The 19,679-nt window shown below is 40.7% G+C and overlaps 1 protein-coding gene across 4 annotated transcripts in view; it reads right to left on the bottom strand.

Annotated features, from left to right (window-relative positions):
* MLLT10 (MLLT10 histone lysine methyltransferase DOT1L cofactor) overlaps nt 1-19,679 on the bottom strand; it is a 209,817-nt gene that overhangs the window by 37,569 nt on the left and 152,569 nt on the right. For all 4 annotated transcript variants that reach the window (XM_024199587.3, XM_024199595.3, XM_024199614.3 and 1 more), the window contains one exon: nt 2,293-2,471. In XM_024199587.3, the coding sequence (XP_024055355.1) occupies nt 2,293-2,471 (179 nt within the window). The remainder of the gene's footprint in view (nt 1-2,292; nt 2,472-19,679) is intronic.

Raw genomic sequence — 19,679 nt, 5'->3', positions numbered from 1 at the left:
ATCCCATTTTGGGTCAGGCCCCCCCACGGTTACAGAACTGTGAAATATCAGATTTAAACATCTCAAATCATGTAACTGACCAATTTTAAAATCCTCTGGCCATAAAATTGACCAGAATGGACTGTGAATTTGGTAGGGCCCTATTAATATTCATTGTGTTGTCCCATGCCTTATTTACTGCACAACCTCTGAACCGTGCACTGATTAAACAGTTTTTGTTAGAGCTGGTTGGAAATTTTTCATCTGACTGATTTTCCGACAAAAAATGCCCTTTTTGCAAAACTTAAATTTTCCGCAGGAAATTTCCCACTCTTCTGCCAAAAGCGAAATTGACACAAGTTTTCCAGGAGGGCTGCTGAGGCTGAGTGTCCTGGCTCTCAGCCTCCTCCCCAGCTCCAGGGTTGGAAAAGCAGAAACCTTTCAGCCTCCGTCCCAGCTCTAGGGCCAGAGTCTGAGTGCTCAGGCTCGCTGAATCTTTAGCCCCAAGGCTGGGGAAAGGCTGCTAGAGTTTGGGGAAGGCTGAGTGACTGGGCCTTCTAACTCTTTGGTAGCTGGGCTGGAACGCTCTTATCAATTTGGCAGAAAATAAAACTGACAAGAGCCTTCTAGACAGACAACTAGGAAGCTAAACATTTCCATCTTTGATGTTTTGTCCTGGTTTGGGAGGATTTTATTTATTTTGGGGGGGGGGGGGAAAGGGATTTCCTTTTTCCTACCAGTTCTAGCTTTTATTACTTCCTGGTTTTCCATAAGGCAGTCATTGCCATAGTATCTGAGTTCCTCACAAGCATTAATCAATCTATCTTCACAACACTTTTGTGAAGTAGGGTGGTATTATCCTTGTTTTACAGATTGGGAACTGAGGTGCAATGGTTAAGGGCAAAACGTCCCCTTTGGGCATCTTAATTTCTGGGTACCCAACTAAGTCTGATTTTTTCGCAAAGGTGGTATGGTCCCACCACTCCAACAGATTTCAACTAGAATGGAGAGTGCTCAGTACTGCTATAAAGTCCTGGACATCTGGAGTTAGAAACACAAACACTGAGGAGCATACAATTACTGGCTACTTCTGAAAATTTTGGTCTAAATGACTTGCCCAATATCACATAAGAACTCTGTGGAAAAACCAGACACAGTTGATTCACTACACATTTTCCAACATCCCCAGTGTCTGAGTCAAGGATGCTACAGATAAACAGCCTCATTTACTACCTAACACTGCCTGATTCATTATCCAAGCTGTGTACTGAATAAAGCATGGGTTTGTGTGTGTGTGTGCGGGGGGGGGGGAAGGTAGTATGATTATGTAATTAAATACTACTAAGGAGTAAAATAATTAATTTTGGAATTTCCTAACTTGTTAACATTTCACTTTGCAAACTTTATGTTCTTCTAATTCAACTTTTTGTATTGAATTTCCACGTTGTGCGTGTGGTGTTGTGGGTTTTTTGTTTTTGTTTTTTTGTTGTTGTTTTGGTTTTTTTAAGGAAACTGAAAAACAAGACGACATTCAAGCACGTGCATCAGTTTATCTGCCTGACAATGCTGAATGAAGGGATTTTGAGATTCTGTGTTTGGCTTTCAAGGGGAGTGTAGGTTAGTGCTTAAACAAGGAACCAAAAGGTATCACCCTTGGATTCCATTTAAAAACAGCAGCAGCAGTGCTCTGTATTTACACAGTGGTTATTCACTAGGGGGTCTCAAAGCACTGCATGAAGATGGGTATGCAAAAATAAAATTGTTTATTGTCTAACACTAATGGCCATAATACTTTTCATTAATATGTTTATCTTATCAATTGTCTGCATTGTGTAATTTCTGATTTATAGTCATTGCTATGAACTACCCTCCTTTTCCCCATTTGTAAAACATATTGGGTTATTTTATTTTAGTATTGCTGCTTTCACTCCCTTCCCTTCTCAACCAGGCATAGCCTTCTTTTCGGATTGCAGAATTGTGGCATTTTGGGCAGCTAGTAAAATATTTTTAAACAACTCCTACTCATCATTCAGATTAAGTATTTCCTCCCAATCACTTTTGCTCATAATAGTTTTCAGCTCTGGGAAATTGACCTCTTAGAGGGCCAAATGTTATAGGCAGGGCTGGTGGCAATGCCTGTTATTAAGGTTGTCAGATGCTTCCCATTGTACGACTCTGTTTCCAGTTGCTTTTAAATTCTCCAATTAGAACAATTTGGACTGAAATTTTCCAAGCTGGGAAATCTAATTCTTTTAAACTGAAAAACAATTTGTAATAATATTTTTACCCATCCAAATGCCTGTGATGATTTACCTGAGTTGTAGCAACAACAGTAGTTACAGAAGGTGTAGCTGAAGGTGACAAAGACCCCACTTGCTGCAAGTGACCAGAAGCCTGCTGAGGTAAATGAGAACTGGAAACGGGAGTGCTAGATCCTGAGCCAGATACTGCATTAGGAAATGATACTGCTACATCATTGCTGCTATAAATACCTGGGGAAAAAAAAAAAAGTTTTATATAAAATTTCTCTCTTGTATTCATTAGAAGACGTATATTTACTACAGAAAATTAATCTAGCAAGTTAACTAAAAAAAGCTGAAGTCAAGATTATTTAATGCATATTACAGAAAATTACTGTATTAGGATTTCAAACACAGTGATACAAATATTCTAAACTCCAGAATATTTCAAATGTCTAAGAAACACTTGTTCTGACTTAATAATATTTTTTTCTAAAATATGTGTGACAGATCAATATAGCTTTTGTACACCATATAGAATACATCTAGATATTAGCACTACCACAATTTGCTGCTAAAATGCTTGCTTTCAAGTGAGCCAGTAATCAGTTTACTACTCCAATGAGCTATAGTCCAAGCTGAAATGGATAAAGAATTGCGTATTGTATTGTGCAACTGAAAATAAATAATTTAAATGAAAAATGCTTTTCTGAAAATAAAAAATAAACCATTATTGTACTACATATATCATTTTAAAAAACACAAATGTTGTAAGAGCATTCTTGAAGTTTAAGAAGGGTTCTTGTGTATTTTTAAAATAAAACTGACAGACAAGTCTGAGCACAGAAACTCAAAAACCCAAATGCCAGAGACTTCAAGAAAAGACACCAAATGCTGCAAGACTCATGATTAAATCATGAGAATTGGCATCTCTGTGAACGTTAATGTTCCCATAAGAAGTCTTTGGCAATTGGGAGGAAAGAGATTGGGTCTGGAATTTTCTGCTACAGCCAGGTAGGTCAAAAACATTCCTATCATTGCCAGAAAGACAAGAAACAGCTTAAATTTTTCAGCCATTCAACAGTAGGCTTTTTAGAACTGTTAAGAACCTTGCAAAATTAGCAGTAGGTTGCTGAAACTCCTAGTTTAGTTTGATTTTAAGATGGAGAATAAATTTTGCAAGATAAAATGTACTATCAGATAGTTTAATGCTCATGGAGTGAAAAACTTTATAGTTATTTTTTCAGAAAGACCAGCAATAGTTTAATTTGCCAATTCATCCAATATAGGCTTTGTAATAAAATATACTACAGTTTGACTATTTGCTGTTTTTGCAAAATCAATTTGGTTTTAGGAGGGAGATGGCTTCTCTCAGTACTTTGCTACACCCTTAAAAGAACCAGATTCTAATACCGTTAGTCACATTCAGTAGCACTTTACTCCAGGAGCAGTCCCATTGACTTCACTGGGACTAGTTTGAAAAATGTCTAACACATTAAACCACCCTATTTGTTTTTTAGGGGTGACTCAGCAGAGTGTAATACTTGAGGCTCTGGGCAAAGTCAGCATAAAACATGTGGCTTAGAAGAGTATGCTAAGGTATATGAAAAACAGACATAAAAGACACATTTTCCAGAATTCATGGATAGCTAAACATCCATGGATTATGTGACAGAAATATTAAATGTTCTGTATAATTTCTAGAAAACATGAGTAGCTTTCTGATAAAGACAGTTCTCTTGTAAGTGGGTTATAAGAGCTTTTATGTTGATTCTCACATGTACATAACTTCTCTATACTAACATAAAATGCATGGAAGCAGAAGATGTGAAAATTTGCCCACAAGAAGTTAATACTTGTTACTCTTTAAAATAGAACATGAGGAGACAAATGTTTGACACCTTGTTTAACATCACTTACACAGTCACTAAACATGGTTTCAGATTTTGAAATAAGTCCAAAAATAATGAGTTCAAAATTTAGAACAAGACTAAAAATGATCTTATTCGTGGATCATCTAGATCATTGGAGTACATGTCTTAATAGAGACAACTGTAAAAAACTTCTCAGGAATGCATACAAAATGCAAGATTTATTGCTGTGCACATTGCATGGATCTACTGACAAGTCTGTAGCAGAGCAAGAGTAAGGTATACAGCAGATTTGTGCATGACAATAAATTTTGTACTCCCTTTGCTGACATACAGAAGTAGACTTCGAATCTGGGACAGCTAATGGTAACATACACAAAGTAAAAAGAGCTTTAAAAGTGGTTGAGTTCAAATTAGAACTGACTAGCCTAAATTTAGAAAGTGCAGCAGTGAATAAAGGCTGTTCAAGTGGTGTATAGGCCAAGTTTAGACAACATACACCTTTTTTAATGTTGCTGTTGTGCACCACAGCAAACTTGAGCTTGCAATTCAGGATCTCAAAAAAAATTAATCCTATCTTTAGAAGCGTGAATGTATTTTGAAAGACATTTTAATGTTTTCCATTTCAGTCCCAAAAGAGGAAAAACATCAAACCCTTGCTGATGACTGAGGCAATAGTAAGCTATTTGGGAGGTATCTACAATACACCTCTACCCCAATATAACGCGACCCGATAGAACACGAATTCGGATATAACGTGGTAAAGCAGCGCTCTGGGGGGGGGGGGGGCAGGGCTGTGCGCTCCGGCGGATCAAAGCAAGTTCGATATAACACGGTTTCACCTATAACGCGGTAAGATTTTTTGGCTCCCGAGGACAGCGTTATATAGGAGTAGAGGTGTATATGCTGGATTGCTAGTCGGTATGGAACACTTTGAAGAAACTTTTTCAGGTAGTCCAAGTTGGGAGTATTCTTGAGGAGATCAAGACAGACAAGTCTGTGGACAGAAATCGTAGACGGATGGATGTAATGATATTGTACCTGATGTCTCTCTTTCTATCTTGAGAAATATCTCGTTTGAGGTTTTGCAAGAGGTCTCTGGTGGAACTCACAGCAATGAAAGACAACCCTGCCTCTTAAGGATGGCAAATTTGAATGGGGGAAATAATTTTGGTTTTCTGAGAACAAACAGCAACTACCACATACATGGTTTCAATGCTTTGATTTCACAGAGACCTATTGTTTAAAAAACATGTGATCTACTACAATGTACATGGAGTGAAGAGGAAAATGAGTGTGCCTTTTAACAATGGTTTCCTCTAAAATTACAATTAAGGACCATCAAATACACAAAAAGTGATCGGTTTCATATATGATTAACAAAACTTTTCACCACAGGTCACCACAAGCTTGTCAGGATATGTTCTTTTGTCCTTTAGCACTACAGGAACAGAAGATGGGTTTTCCTATAATGAACTTAAAGAACAGAAGCTATTTGTGGACAGTCAGAGTAGGCACTCAACAGCAACAGTATGCAACTCTAGTGGAAGATTGTACTTGTGTTATTTTGATTTCAAACTAGAGGAATACTACATATGATATTTAAATATGAGAATTTTAACTGACTTCAAAGTATTATAGGCTCAGTTCTGACTCAGTCTCAGATAGGTGCTGGCAGTGACATTTATTTTCTATTGCAGCATGGACAAAAGGTGTATGATCATGGAGTCAAGAGAATCAAAATGAAACCCTGGTAACAACAGTTGAAACATAAGACAGAATGCAGAAATTTGCCTATAAGACAACCACACCAGCAACAGTATTTCATTTTAAATTTACTCGAGAAAATAAGACTACAACCTGAAAATTGGGACCACCTTATTTTCTTGTCTGAAAACCAATTTGAAGTTTTAGTTTAGCTATCTATGAACAAGTAATCATTTTTTTTTTTCTTTTTCTTTTAGCAAGAGAGAGTCATAATTTCAATTCCAGATGCATTTTTGGGAAAAGTTAGAGTTTTTCATTTAACCTATTTCTGTATTATCTGAATTTTGCCTGCCTAGATGTGATATATAACCAAATTATGATATATTCAAAAATATATGCATTTAATTAAAACACTAACACTAGTAATACTGCAAGATGAGCAAGAAATAGATTACTTACTTGTGACCTTATAACAAGCCATAACTACTCTTGTTTTCAACAGTTTGGGGCCCTTTTCACAGGCAAACCACCCTCATTCTCCATCTGAGACCAACTAACAACAACATTCTCCTTCAGTTCCTTGATGAGCTGGAAGCAAAGAGCTCTCCGCATTTTAAACGTAACAGATATGCCCAAAGAATATGCATATGATAAAAAAACAAGAAAAATTTAGACACAGAATATGTCCTCTCTCCATAAGCCTGAGGGGAGGTGGGTTAGAAATTAGAAATCTAGTCAAATAGTATCTTCAGAAAATTAGAATTATAGGTAAGTAATTAGCTATCTCTTCTCTAAAAAGACTATGTTTGTTAGATTCATACTAAAAAAACTTGAAATGAGTTTCCACAAAACCAAGATTCTCCAATCTTATAGCAACAAAAATTGTACAAGACAGTTTCATATAAGCCAAAAAGAGACCATGGAGACTCACAAATCTCCATGCACAACAGGAGATATGAGAGTTGGGAGAACATTGAAGAGGTGTCAATAGTTAAAGGCAGGTCCATATAGTCTCAAGATGCGCAAAAACCTTATTTTCTTCAAGACAGATGTATAGCTGGACATTCCTTAATATATTAATATAAATTCAAATGCTGTACCAGATGCTTGCTAAGCTGTCCAGAGAACGAGTATACCAAACATTATTGACAGCCCATGGAAAAGGGCTTAATAAAGAATCTACAAGAACATCTTCCACAAGAAAAACTGGTATGAGAGAGGAAGATACTCCAGTTGGATGATAATCTCCATAAAATTATAGATCAAATGCCACACAATTTGACAAATAAAAATAACATTTGGGGGGAGGGATAGCTCAGTGGTTTGAGCATTGGCCTGCTAAACCCAGGGTTGAGAGTTCAATCCTTGAGGGGGCCACTTAGGGATCTGGGGCAAAAATCAGTACTTGGTCCTGCTAGTGAAGGCAGGGGGCTGGACTCAATGACCTTTCAAGGTCCCTTCCAGTTCTAGGAGATAGGATATCTTCATTAATTTAAAACATTACAACAATTCTCACTTATCCTGAGGGAACTGGGTTAAAATGGGAAGATCTATAGTTTCTCCCAATTATCCAGAAAAACCCTTTGGTAGGTGAGCATCAACAGAATTTGATTCTATTCACAATGATTCTTAAACAAATGGCTGTCAGTGTATACATACAGTGACTAGTCAGTACAACTAGTCTTTCTCCTGGTACTACTTGCGGTTTTTGCTTTTCTATAAGGCCCATTGTATAAGAACTGCAGAATTAATATCTCAAGTCTTTGTTGATCCTGACTGGCCAGAAGGTCCCAAGGAGTTGTTCAGGATGGATATATTGCCCATGAAGTGAGAAAACTAGAACTGACCTACGGTGTTAGAGAGAGGATCTGTTACAGTGTATTCAACCACTTCTATCTGCTACAACCAAGAACAGTATTTTGGACTTAATCCTACATCCACTGAAGTTCATGATAAAGCTCCCATTATCTTCCATGGTACAGGATCAGATCCTTAGTGAGTCATTGCAGGCAGACATATACTAATGTAGTAACTGAAAACAACCCTTCCAAACAATGAGTTGTTTAATAAATTTCGGCCAATAAATAGGAGCCTAAAAATTAGGCTTCTAAATCCAAATTAAGACATCTAAGGGTGGATTTTCAGAGGCACCTAAGTAGCACAACTTCCACTGGCTCAAACTCTGCAGCTTTGATGTCTGCACAGCTCTTTATGAGCCATTTCCAGAAGGAATTGGGGCCCATTTAGTACATTCCATGACAGCATCACAGACAGAAAGGGTAGCAGCTACCACATAGGAAGTCTGTAAAGCTAACAATATGGTCTTCCACCAACACTTTTATAAAGAACTACAAGTTTGACCTTCATTATTCTGCAGAAACACCATCAGTTAAGAAATTGTACAAAGCAGAGATCCCTAAAAATATCATAAATATACTATTTAAGGAGGACAGAACTTCTGTCTTTCTTACCTCTCCCTCCCTCCCTAAGTTCCTTCCTAGCTGCGCAACTGGGCGGCTGCCCAGCAGTCTATCAAGTGCCAGGTGCACTTCAGGTGTCCCTCCCCCCCACTGCCTTGCTGCTCCTGCCCTCTGCCTTAGAGCTGTTCCCAGGAGCCTCTTGCTTGCTGTGCAGAGTGGGGGGGAGGGGCCCAGAGGTGCTGGTGTCTCGGTGTTCCCCTCCCCCCACCCCTGTACCCCATCTCCACAGAGCGGGGGGCGGGGGACACGACAGGGCTCAGGAGGGAGGGAGCTTGCTGGCAGCTGCTGCTGTGTCTGAATGTGCTGATCTACTTAAAAGGGCAGCATACTTAAAGTGGGGGCAGCATACTTAAAGAGGCAACACACATCTCTGTCACACACACACACACCCCACACATGGGGTGCGTCTCTGTCACACTGACCTCCCAACATATACTTGTATTGTTACTTCTTGATACTTCTTTCAAAAGTGTGTTATTTTAGTTTTTTGACTGGCCTATGCATTTCATAATTTTTATTTCTCTTACGCTTAAATTTAATTATTTGAGAAGTGAGTTCTAAAATGCCTAACCTGTCCTGGCTGGAGTAATTATCCCTATGGCAACTTTTTAAAAATATATATATCATATCTAGGTTTTTGGTTTCTACTGGTGGTGCATATCTGCACATTACCTCGATATGGTGCACATAACAAAATTCATTCTGCACATGTATGAAAAAAATTAGAGGGAACACTGCTCCCTACTCATTTTTGTGTACTGCTTGCTGTGTCAAAAATGTCTCTTACTGGAACAGCCTGAATGATCCTGAATGAAATGTGCACTATCTGTTGATCTTCTTTCCAAGAATGACCCTGCCCCAGATTGCCTCCCTCACCCAAAATAAATCTCTCAGGTATTTCTGTGATGACCAAGGTCCATACACGTAGTTACAATAGTTTTGTGAAATAAGGTGTATCTGTTAAGAAGTGATCACTCCTAGAAAAAAAGAACAGGAGTACTTGTGGCACCTTAGAGACTAACAAATTTATTTGAGCATAAGGTGCCACAAGTACTCCTGTTCTTTTTGCAGATACAGACTAACATGGCTGCTACTCTGAAACCACTCCTAGAAAGTACATCATCAGTTAAGAAATTTTTTATTTTTCCATCTCGGCCTAGCAAGGAGATTGTGACTTTCTTTCCGTCTGATCCTTTGCGATTAGGGTAATGCAACATGCTCTACACTGGTCTAAACCTTAAGACAACCTGATATATAAAGTTGGTACAGAATGTAGCACCTCCCTCATTAAAGAAACATACTTCAGTGGGAGCATGATGCCTATATTCCAGGCAGAATTTAAGGTGTTGCTTTTGACCTATAAATTCTTAAATGGCTTCAGACCTATCAAACTGACACCCCGTCTACTTCAGTACCATACTGCCACAGTGGTGATCAATGGAAGCACTGGATCCCCCTTAGGATAAGAGAGGGAGTCATTGGCAGGATGAACCCTACAGGCCCTAAGGGGACCTTAACTTTGGAAGCTATTTTCTCCCTCTTGTCTTGGTGTCAAATGATCTGAACTTGGTGATTTTCAGGGCATGTTGCAAGGCCCAGCTGTATGGCCAGGATTTGGGAGAAGAAGGAAAATGACAGGGGTGACATGTAGAAGAGTATTGTTGGGAATTTTACTGTGGCTGGTTATTTTTGGTTTGGGGTAGGGAGTAACTGTTGTCCTTACTGTTTACTGACTGTATATCTAAATTTTGAGATGAGTGGCTAGAGCCTAAGACAGGTGCTTTTAAATGACAGGCAGTGCAGTTTGCAACCCCTATAGTTCAGGTTGCCTGACACTTCCTACATTAAGACCCTATTTTTACTTGCTTATAATTTTGCCAAACTTACACCATTCAGGTGGACATTTCTGATGCTGATGTCTGCCTCTGACTGATTTTTATTTATTTATTTATTTAATATTCAACTAAAACAGTTCAGCCATTTCTGAGAATGAGGTTAGGGGAAAATATGTTTTGCCTGTGTTAAAAAAATTCTTACAATCATTTTGTTGAGATGTTCTAGCGCCTTCATACTTTGGAGCAGTGATTTGAAATTTGGCGGGAGGGACACACGCTGGTGTCAGGGATGTACCTTTTGCCCTCCTGGTGAAATCCCACCCAAATTTGGCACAGTTATAAGCCTCTCAAGAATCTCAGTTCACACTTGTTCAGTAGTGATGATTCAGTGTGGACTCCTGTCAGGGCAGGACAGCAGGAGCTGATGACTTTCCTCTGTAATTGTTCCTCCCAGCCACCCGGGGACACTGTGGTGCCAGAACTGAGAACAAGGAAACTATTCTGTGCTCTCAATACTCCCCCTGCTGGCACCCAGACAGGTTAGGAGGTGGAGGAACAAGCTTTACTTGAATGCAGAGGGGTGAGGAACTGGGGTTGGGGTGCAGAAGAGAGGAAGAGATGAAGGGCAGGAGGGAGATAAGACCCTTGCAGGGGGGAGGCCAGACAGGAATATGAGCTGGGATGGGAGAGGATACAAGCGGGACAAGACTGACAGTAGTCACAGAGTAGTGGAAAGTAGGGGATGAACAGAAACCGAGGAAGAAAGAGTTGGGGGAGGGGGTGGACAGGAGCTAGACAGTGGGTGATAGGAACAGAAGTGGGCAGGGAAAGGCTGTAACCACTATAGCACACTCCCCCACAGAACATGGAAACAAACCTAGGAGTCTTGAGTCTCAACATTCCTTTGCTGTCTAGCAAACAGCTGTAAAACACACTGGCAAAGTGTCTCTCTCCATCCCCCCTCTAGTGGCAGGTCCACATAGAAGTTAGCCTTCAAAGTCAAGTCCAAGGTAGGTAAGGTAAAATACAGACCTGTCAAAGTGTGCATCTCAGGAAATTCATACACTAATCTCAATGTCTCTTTGAATTTAGACTATCCTACTTAATTACTATGTTGGCAGCAAAAGTACTCACCTGTTCTGGGGGGGGGGGAGGGGGGGGTTGTTTCCTCCTTGGTTTTAGTGGTTTTTTTCTCTCATTTTTTTAAATTACTTTTAAGACTAAGCAAAAGTAAAAAGAGAGAGAGAGAAACTAATGAAGTCTATGTAAACAAATGGGTCCCAATATAACACAAACCAAAGAATTAAACCTAGAAACAGGCAGGAGACAATAACTCACAAATATGGGTCTGTAACCTCATCCTAGCTAAATCCTGGCATCAGTGCTCCCATCTTCACCCCCCTCAACCCTCTTAGCTGCCTTTGCAATGTTCTTAAAATCTTGTCCTCCCTCCCTCCCTCCCTCCCTTAGCTTTCTTGACTCAATCTTCTCCTAGTCTCTTCTCCTCCTTTAAATTTTCCTTTCCACAAGGTTCTGTTTTGGCTCCCTTCTTTTCTTGCTCCATATCTTACCTTTGGTGACCATACCCACTTGCATGGCTTCAACTTGTGACTCTCAAATCTACCTCCAAATTTGTCTTCCTATGTCCAGGCTAAAAGATGACATTACTTACCTGTAAACGGAGGTTCTTTGAGATATGTGGTCCCTACTGTATTCCACTGAGGGTTTACACATGCACACCATGCGTCTGAGCCGGAGATTTTTCAAGGAGTAGAGTCCATTGGTCCACGCATGCGTCCTTAGCTCGCCTCATGGTTTTGTCTGAGGTGATAAAGGGTGGGGTGGACCAACTGCATCTCCAATTTCTTCTCCCCCGCAAATCCAAAAGATCCATAATAGAGGGAAAGAAGGGCAGGAAATGGAATACAGATAGGGACCACACATCTTGAAGAACCTCCAGTGACAGGTAAGTATCCTCCTCCCCCTCTTCTTCGAGTGATGGTCCCCAATTGTATTCCACTGAGGGTGATTAACAAGCAGTACCTAAGTCGAAGGAGGGTGTGAGGATAGAACAGTTGAGCGGAGGACAGCTGCACCGAATGAAGCATCCATCGCAGAGTCCTGCACCAAAGGCGTAATGCATGGCAAAGATATGTACCGAACTCCACATGGCCACTCTACATATGTCCCAAAACAGCACATCATGGAGGGTGGCCCTGGTTGAATCCTGGGCTCTCGTGGAATGGGTCCTCACCCCAGCGGGTGGAGGCAGTCCCGAAACTGACAGCATAGTGTAATGCAACCCAAAATCCACTTGGAGATTCTCTGTGTGGAGACTGCCTACCCCTTAACTCCCTTGGCTACTGCGATAAATGATGTAGGAGATTTCCTGATTGGTCTTGTCCTCTGCAGGTAGAAGGCCAAGGCCCGTTGGATGTCAAAGGAGTGAAATTGTCATTCCTCTTCTGAGGCTTTGGAAAGAAAGCAGGTAAATGGACGGATTGGTTGAGATGAAACTGGGATATGGCCTTTGGCAGAAACTTGGGATGTAGGAGCAGGGAAATTTTATCCTTATGGAAAGTGATAAAAGGATGGTCTGCCATCATGGCCCCAAGTTCACCTACCCTTGTTGCCGAAGTGGTAGTGACAAGGAAGGCAACTTTCATGGAAAGGAGGGACATAGAACAGGAAGCTAGTGGCTCAAGTGGCTGTTTCATTAGTGCTGATAGAACTAGGTTAAGGTCCCACTGGTGGGTGACAGGTTGTACAGGTGAGAACCTTCCAAAACCTAGCAGTCAACAGGTTTGTAAATATGGAGTGTCCTTCCATAGGGGGGTAGAAGGTGCTAATCGCCACTACATGGACCTTGAGAGAGTTGAGGGCGAGACCCAATGCCTTCAAGGACAGGAGGTAGTCCAAAAGAAGGGGAATCTCCACCTCTTCTGGGGAGAGCCCTTTCTGTTGGGCCCAGAAGACGAAGCAGTTCCACTTGGCTCAGTAGGAAAGCCAGCTCCTTCCTGCTGCTTGAGAGGAGGTCTTGCACTTCTGATGAACATGCCCGTTCTAGAGAAGATCCCCATCCAAATAACATGCTCTGAGGCGAAGCATCTGTGGATCGGGATGTCTGGTCTTGCCGCTGTACAGTAACTCCTTGCTTAACCTTGTAATTATGTTCCTGAAAAATGCTACTTTTAGCGAAACAATGTTAAGCGAATCGAATTTCTCCATAAGAATTATTGTAAATAGGGGGGGTTAGGTTCCAGGGAATTTTTTTTCGCCAGACAAGAGACATTATAAACATATACAGTATAAGTTTTCAATAACTTTAAACAATGTAATACTGTACTCACCAATGATGATTGTGAAGCCTGGTTGAGGCAGGAACGTAGCGGGGTTGGGGTGCGGGGACTTGCCCGCGTCCGCCCGCTCAGCGCTCCTGCCGGGGACCAGGGTCGGGGGCTTGCCCGCTTCCCGGCTGGAATGCCAGGCGGGCAGAGCGGGGCGAGCCAAACAACTTTAGAACAGAACATTGCGTGATTTTAAATGAGTATGTTCTCTAATAAATCAACAAGTTAATAACAAAACAATGTTAATTGGGACGACTTTAAGTGAAGAATTACTGTACTGCAGTAGTAGCTTGGGGAAAGCAAGGATGGGAAATGGAGGTGACCTGACATGTGGAGAAGGTTGGGAAACCCAAACTGTCTGGGCTATAGTGGGGTGATAAGGATGACCATTGCGGGCATGGGGTGGGGTGAAGAGTGCCACAGATGTGGCATGTCTGGTGCCTGAGATGTCTCCCTGGAAGTACAGAGCCCCAGTGCAAACACTTCCTGGGGTTCTAGCACTTTTCCTGATCTGCACAAAGTCAAGGACACTTTCACATTCTCCGGAACCGGAACAATGATCTTCCCTTGAGTGGATGGCACTCTAGCTCTGAGGGATGCCAATGCTGATTGTGTGTGCAGGTCCACACTCGGTACTGGTGGAGCCGCTGATTTATGTGGCTTCTTTTCATGTTTGTGTGTGTTAGGTCACACTCTGTCCCCATGACTGGAAGGAGTCGCTCCATTCTTAGGCTTAGAGGAAGACTTACTGTCATGCTTATGTGCATGCTTTCTTACCTCCCGACTATGCCCCGAAATGGGGTCCATAGTGGTGGTCCACTGGTGCAAGCCTGGGATTCATAGTTGGAGGCGCACTCCTGGCAGCCTCAGGCCAATGTACAGGATCTGAATGAGGTCTCATGGCAACTTCTATGAGGTGTTTCCAGAGGCAGAGAGCCTGGCCTTCTCACGTATGGCTTGGGAAGGACTGGCAGATACTATACCTGAATGCATTGTGGGCTTCTCCCAAGCAGTAGAGGCAGTGTTGATGTGCATCGCTGACTGAAGGAATGCAGGCAGGAGGTGCAGATTTTAAAGCCTGGGGTTTCTGGCATAGTCCAGTACCCTTATGTCAGTACAGAGGGCAGGGGTGTTCACGGGGAACAAAAACTCCCTAAAAAAGAACCCTGATCCTACTCCTAAACTATCAAACAACTAAAAACTACTGTAAAAACAACAACGATTTATGTACAATTGTATATTTTTAAAGTGCATCACACGCAAGAGGACACTAATAGTTCCGACCCAGACCATATGACGATGAGAAGGAATCAGAGACCCAGTCGGTCCGCCCCGTCCTTTATCACCTTGGACGAAACCAGACGGTAAGCCAAGGGTGCGCATGGGCAGACTGACGGACACTGTTACTTGAAAAAGCTCCAGCTCTGGATGCATAGTGTGCATGCATAAACCCTCAGTAGAATACAATAGGGACCCATCACTCGAAGAAGAATCTCAGCTTTTCTTGTTGACATCTCCTTGCTGATGTCCAGCCATCAATTTGAACTCAATGTGGCCAAAACTTGTTCTCTCCTCCCCACTAACCCTTCTCATTTTTCCTCTCACACAACCTCAGTTATTCAGGCCCATAATCTAGATAAGCTCTTTGAGTCCCAAATATCCAGGTTACATCTAAAAATTGCCCTTTACAGAACATCTCCAAGATCCAACCTTTCCTCCCTGTTCACATTACCAAAAACCTCTTTTCTAGGCCATCATCAATTTAATGTTTCAACTCTTTAGAAGACTCTGAAGCATACACACATCCAGACTCCAAAAAGTGAGGATCTGTGAGGTAACTCACAATTGGAAAATCTTAGCAAGATCCTAAAAGGGAATGACACCAAATCAGGTTAAGATTTGAAGGAACATACCAATCCACAGGCTGTCTGAAACTAAAGCATTAATATTTAAGTAACATTAAGCTGCCCCACAATAAGTTTCAAATGTATTAACATTGTCAAAGTGTCATGATTGCTTGTTTAACAAGGAAGCAAACAATATAAGCAATCATTGTCTTCCGTGCCCTTTCCGTATCTGTTCTAGAGTTAGGAATATGTAGTCAGAGCTACAATCAAGAGAGCAAAATGGAATCAAATAATAACAAATGGTGTTCATCAGCTTACACTCTGCATTCCATGTTATGATGCTCTATCCCTTCAATGTACGAGTGAAAAGGCTCTGCTTATAAATTGCAGAAACTCACCAAGTCCAAAAATTCAGCATACTTTGTCAGCTACACTTGGGTTTTATTTTTGTTCAGAAAAATGTTAAAACTTTCTTTCCTTCATCTCAAAGCTGGATTAGGGTTAAGTATTCTATACCTGGGAGAGTGATAGGGAAACCCTATATCAAAAGGAAAAAAGCTTCACCTATTTTACTAAGCAACACAACCTGAAAATTCATAAACACTTCTCACTGTGTAGAGCAGTGGTCTCCAAAGTGGGGTGTGCAAAAGGATGGGGGTGCATGGCAGGAGGAGTGCTTTTTTTTTTTTTTTTGCTTTGGCAGTTTGGGCGGGAGTCAAAAATGGTAGAGCCGGCACGGCAGGGGGTGCGTGCTCAAAAATTTTTTACCGATAGGGGTATGTGATCAAAAAAGTTTGGAGACCACTGGTGTAGAGACTATGAAATATATACTTAAATGTTATACTGAAATTGACATTTTAAAGCTCATTATTGGAGATGGCTATCCTAAAAATTGTCATTTGTGGGAATACAAAGACACTGTGAAACCAGTATATATCCTGCTTTAGTATTGGTTTAAAATCTGAAAAACTATGTGTAAACAAACATTTAAGTCCTTCCTATTTATTGATCTTCAGGATGACACAGTTTGCTACACTTGCAGCTGCAGTTTCAGCTCTTCTTGTATAAATGCATATGATAAGAAAATTCATTCTATTTGGCTGACACCACTGGAGAAGCCTTTCCAAATTTTATTAACAGAGACCTATAGTTGCAAGATGGTCACCTGAAACTACTTAATGAGCCAAGAAGCTGGCCGACAAACCTGATCACCTTCAAAACTAATCTCCCAAGGAGGCTGGTCTTAAAATCAATAAATAAACACTCCTAAGTCTTTCTAGTAACTTGTAAAGACAGTCTATACCCTACAAACAAACAGAGCAGCTTTGTCCTGCTGGAGATTGAAATAAACTCACAAAAAAATATGAGAAACCAATTCTTATTTAATAAAAGGTATTGCATAAGATAGTCCATTTTCCACTATGAATGAATGGTAGACCTAGAAGTAGAGGACGAACATAATGAACACTGCACGGAGACAGCAATTAGTACCTTAATATATGAAAGGCAAGTAGATAGGACTGTTACAAATGAATGCAACAGGTGCAGCACTGGACCCTAATGAGGAATAACCAATAATGGATACAGCAAGGGGGATATCTCCACGTTAGAATAGTAGTACAAATAGTCGGGAATGTAAGTGGCCATCACCATTACAACACTATGAATGGAGAGTAGAAGAACTAGAAACATGATTCACAAAAATAATATAAAAGAAAAGTCTCAGAACTGGAATAAGGCTATTATCATTTACTTACACACACAGAAAACCTGAGGAACTATTGACCTATCAGCCTCCTGTAGGCAATCTACAAAGTTTTCACTAAGACACTGAACAATTCACTCACTGCAGCCCTGCATTTCATTCGATCAATAGAATATGCAGAACTTCAATCAGGATTTTCCACAAAAGACTACCTTTTGTGATAAATGAACCTCTGGAGAAGATTCTACTATAACTTACCATCATGTATGTATTCATCAACCATGAGAAGGCTTTTGAGTTAGGACAAAAAGGTCTTCATGTTAAGATCATGTTTAACAGACACACAAAAGAATACATCTAGAGACCGGAGTTTCACTGAACAATAAGAATATATTTGAATACATCTATCTTGTGCTGCTCCTCTGATCACTTACAGTAGCCTAAATTGTAAAACGGGGTTTTTTTTTACGTTTCTTTTGTCAGCCTTTGCTAACCGCTAAATGTTCTAGCATGGCAAATATCTTCTACCAGAATGCCAATTACTTTTTATTTGCAAGACTGGGTTTAAAATACAATTGGGTGAAATATTTTTTAATGATAGTTTGTTTTTCCATCAAAATATACCTGATTGTGATTTCACAAACCTGTAGCAAATGTTATTAAAGTTGTTCCTTTGACAAAAGTTAATTCAAAACTTCAACTGGGATTAGCTTGACTAACATAGTCAAATCTGTCCCATAACATCAGTTCTGGTTCCCTGATTGGCTGAGACTACTAACTCATGTAATCAAGAGAGTTAAGAGAAGCTTGTTGCATCTTTATCAACTATAGAGAGATGAGGTAAGGAGGAATTTGTGATGGTAGGGGGAAAGGAAAAGCCAATTACTGGTAATGCAGCAGAGGAGGTACTTACATTAATTTTCTGTCACCAGAGACAGGGTGGCCACCTGAAGAATACTGATCTCTGGCTACACTTTGGCAGAATGTACCTGTTTCTTCTGCTGATCAGCTAGAGATCCTAATAATCCAGAATGTGCAAATAGTATTTCAATGCTGAGTCATGCGGAGTGATAGTAGTCACTGAGAGACAGGAGACCATCTTCACATAGGCTACTACCTGTTATACTCAGCATAATGATCTGGCTGCTGCAAAACACATTTTTTTCAGGGCATCATGTCCCCTATCTTAGACTATAATGCCTCATCCCCTCAGCTTAGATTTCTGTTTTGGCTAGATCATGGACTGAGTGATCTTGGAGGCTCAGGATCTGGTAAAGATCTCTGCACTACTTCTGGAGGTAAATTCCCTAGCTGTCTTAGTCTCCATCTGATGTTTTTCTGTACATATGTTATAAATGTGGCTGTTTATACGTTGCTTTATCCTTCCTGGGTTCACTCCACAATATACAACTGCCAAAGACGGCTGCCACAGTTCATTTTTCTAAAATGGGTGCTGTTGGGATGCTGAATTATTGGGAAAAAATCAGGCTTACACTACTTCTGAATTAGATATTTTTAAGCTATTGATGGCATGAAAGCCCATTTACAAGACAAGATACAAATCTCTCGTAACTGGCATTACCAATAACAAGATCATCAAAGTATTGTAGAAAAACATGAAAAAACTTGACGCATTTTGCGCATTACCAAAGTTTGGATATCTGAACAAAATTATATCCATATGTAAAACTGACTGAACCTACAGTAAATGTCGAACTTGCAGAAGAAAGTAGTGAACAATGAACCAACAAAGATGTTCATGAAATTATCACTGGTGAAGTCATACAAAAAATCCAACACATCAAAATGTTGCATGACACAGCAAATAAATGAAGCTTGAGATATACCAGGATTATGGACAATGAAATGGAGAACTTTAAATAACCTTTTCTTCATTAGACTTCAGAGATCTTATAACAGTGTACACAAGTATATTTCCATAAGTCACCTTGTAATTATCTTACAAAGCAATGTAGATAAAACATAATTAATGGTGACAGGATAGTACAAATTGTACTACCCCGTCACTGGCCTGTTGCAACCCTGACAGATTTGACATGTGAGACTACATGATAGGATTGCTGTATACCAATCCTCAGGAAGGAAGCACCTGTTCAAAATCATTTCACTGACACCCATTCTCCATTTTTCTTGCTTGGTCAATAGCATCCACTTTTTTGGGCTGTGCTGGCTGCTTGCAGACTAACCAGCAGGCAGGAAGTTGCAGCCACTTTGTACCAGTGACAGACTTTCACCATCAAGGACCCTGTACTTTAATCTTTTACGAACGCAGGTCCTAAAGTGTGTCTCAAGGTGGCTAATTTGTTCCTTTTTAAAACGTATAGACTGCATATTTAGTGGATTACTTGGCTCAACTACCACCAGCACAAATCATAACAAAACACCCAGCACAATCCCCCCAAGACACGTTTCAACACAACCACTCACATAATATCACAACCAGCATACACAATAATCCCAAACTAGGGTTACCATATGTCCTCTTTTTCCCGGACATGTCCGGCTTTTCGGCACTCAAACCCCCGTCCGGGGGGAATTGCCAAAAAGCCGAACATGTCCGGGAAAATGGCGGCTCTGCTCCTCCCCTGACTCTTCGGCTCTGTTTAAGAGCCGAGCTGCCTGAGCGCTATGGGCTTCAGGCAGCCCC

This window comes from Terrapene carolina, unplaced genomic scaffold, assembly GCF_002925995.2.
Source record: "Terrapene carolina triunguis isolate 2854851 unplaced genomic scaffold, T_m_triunguis-2.0 Scaffold84, whole genome shotgun sequence".
Classification (NCBI taxonomy): domain Eukaryota; kingdom Metazoa; phylum Chordata; order Testudines; family Emydidae; genus Terrapene; species Terrapene triunguis.
Note: the sequence above shows the minus strand (reverse complement) of the source record. Positions and strands in the feature narration are given on the sequence as shown.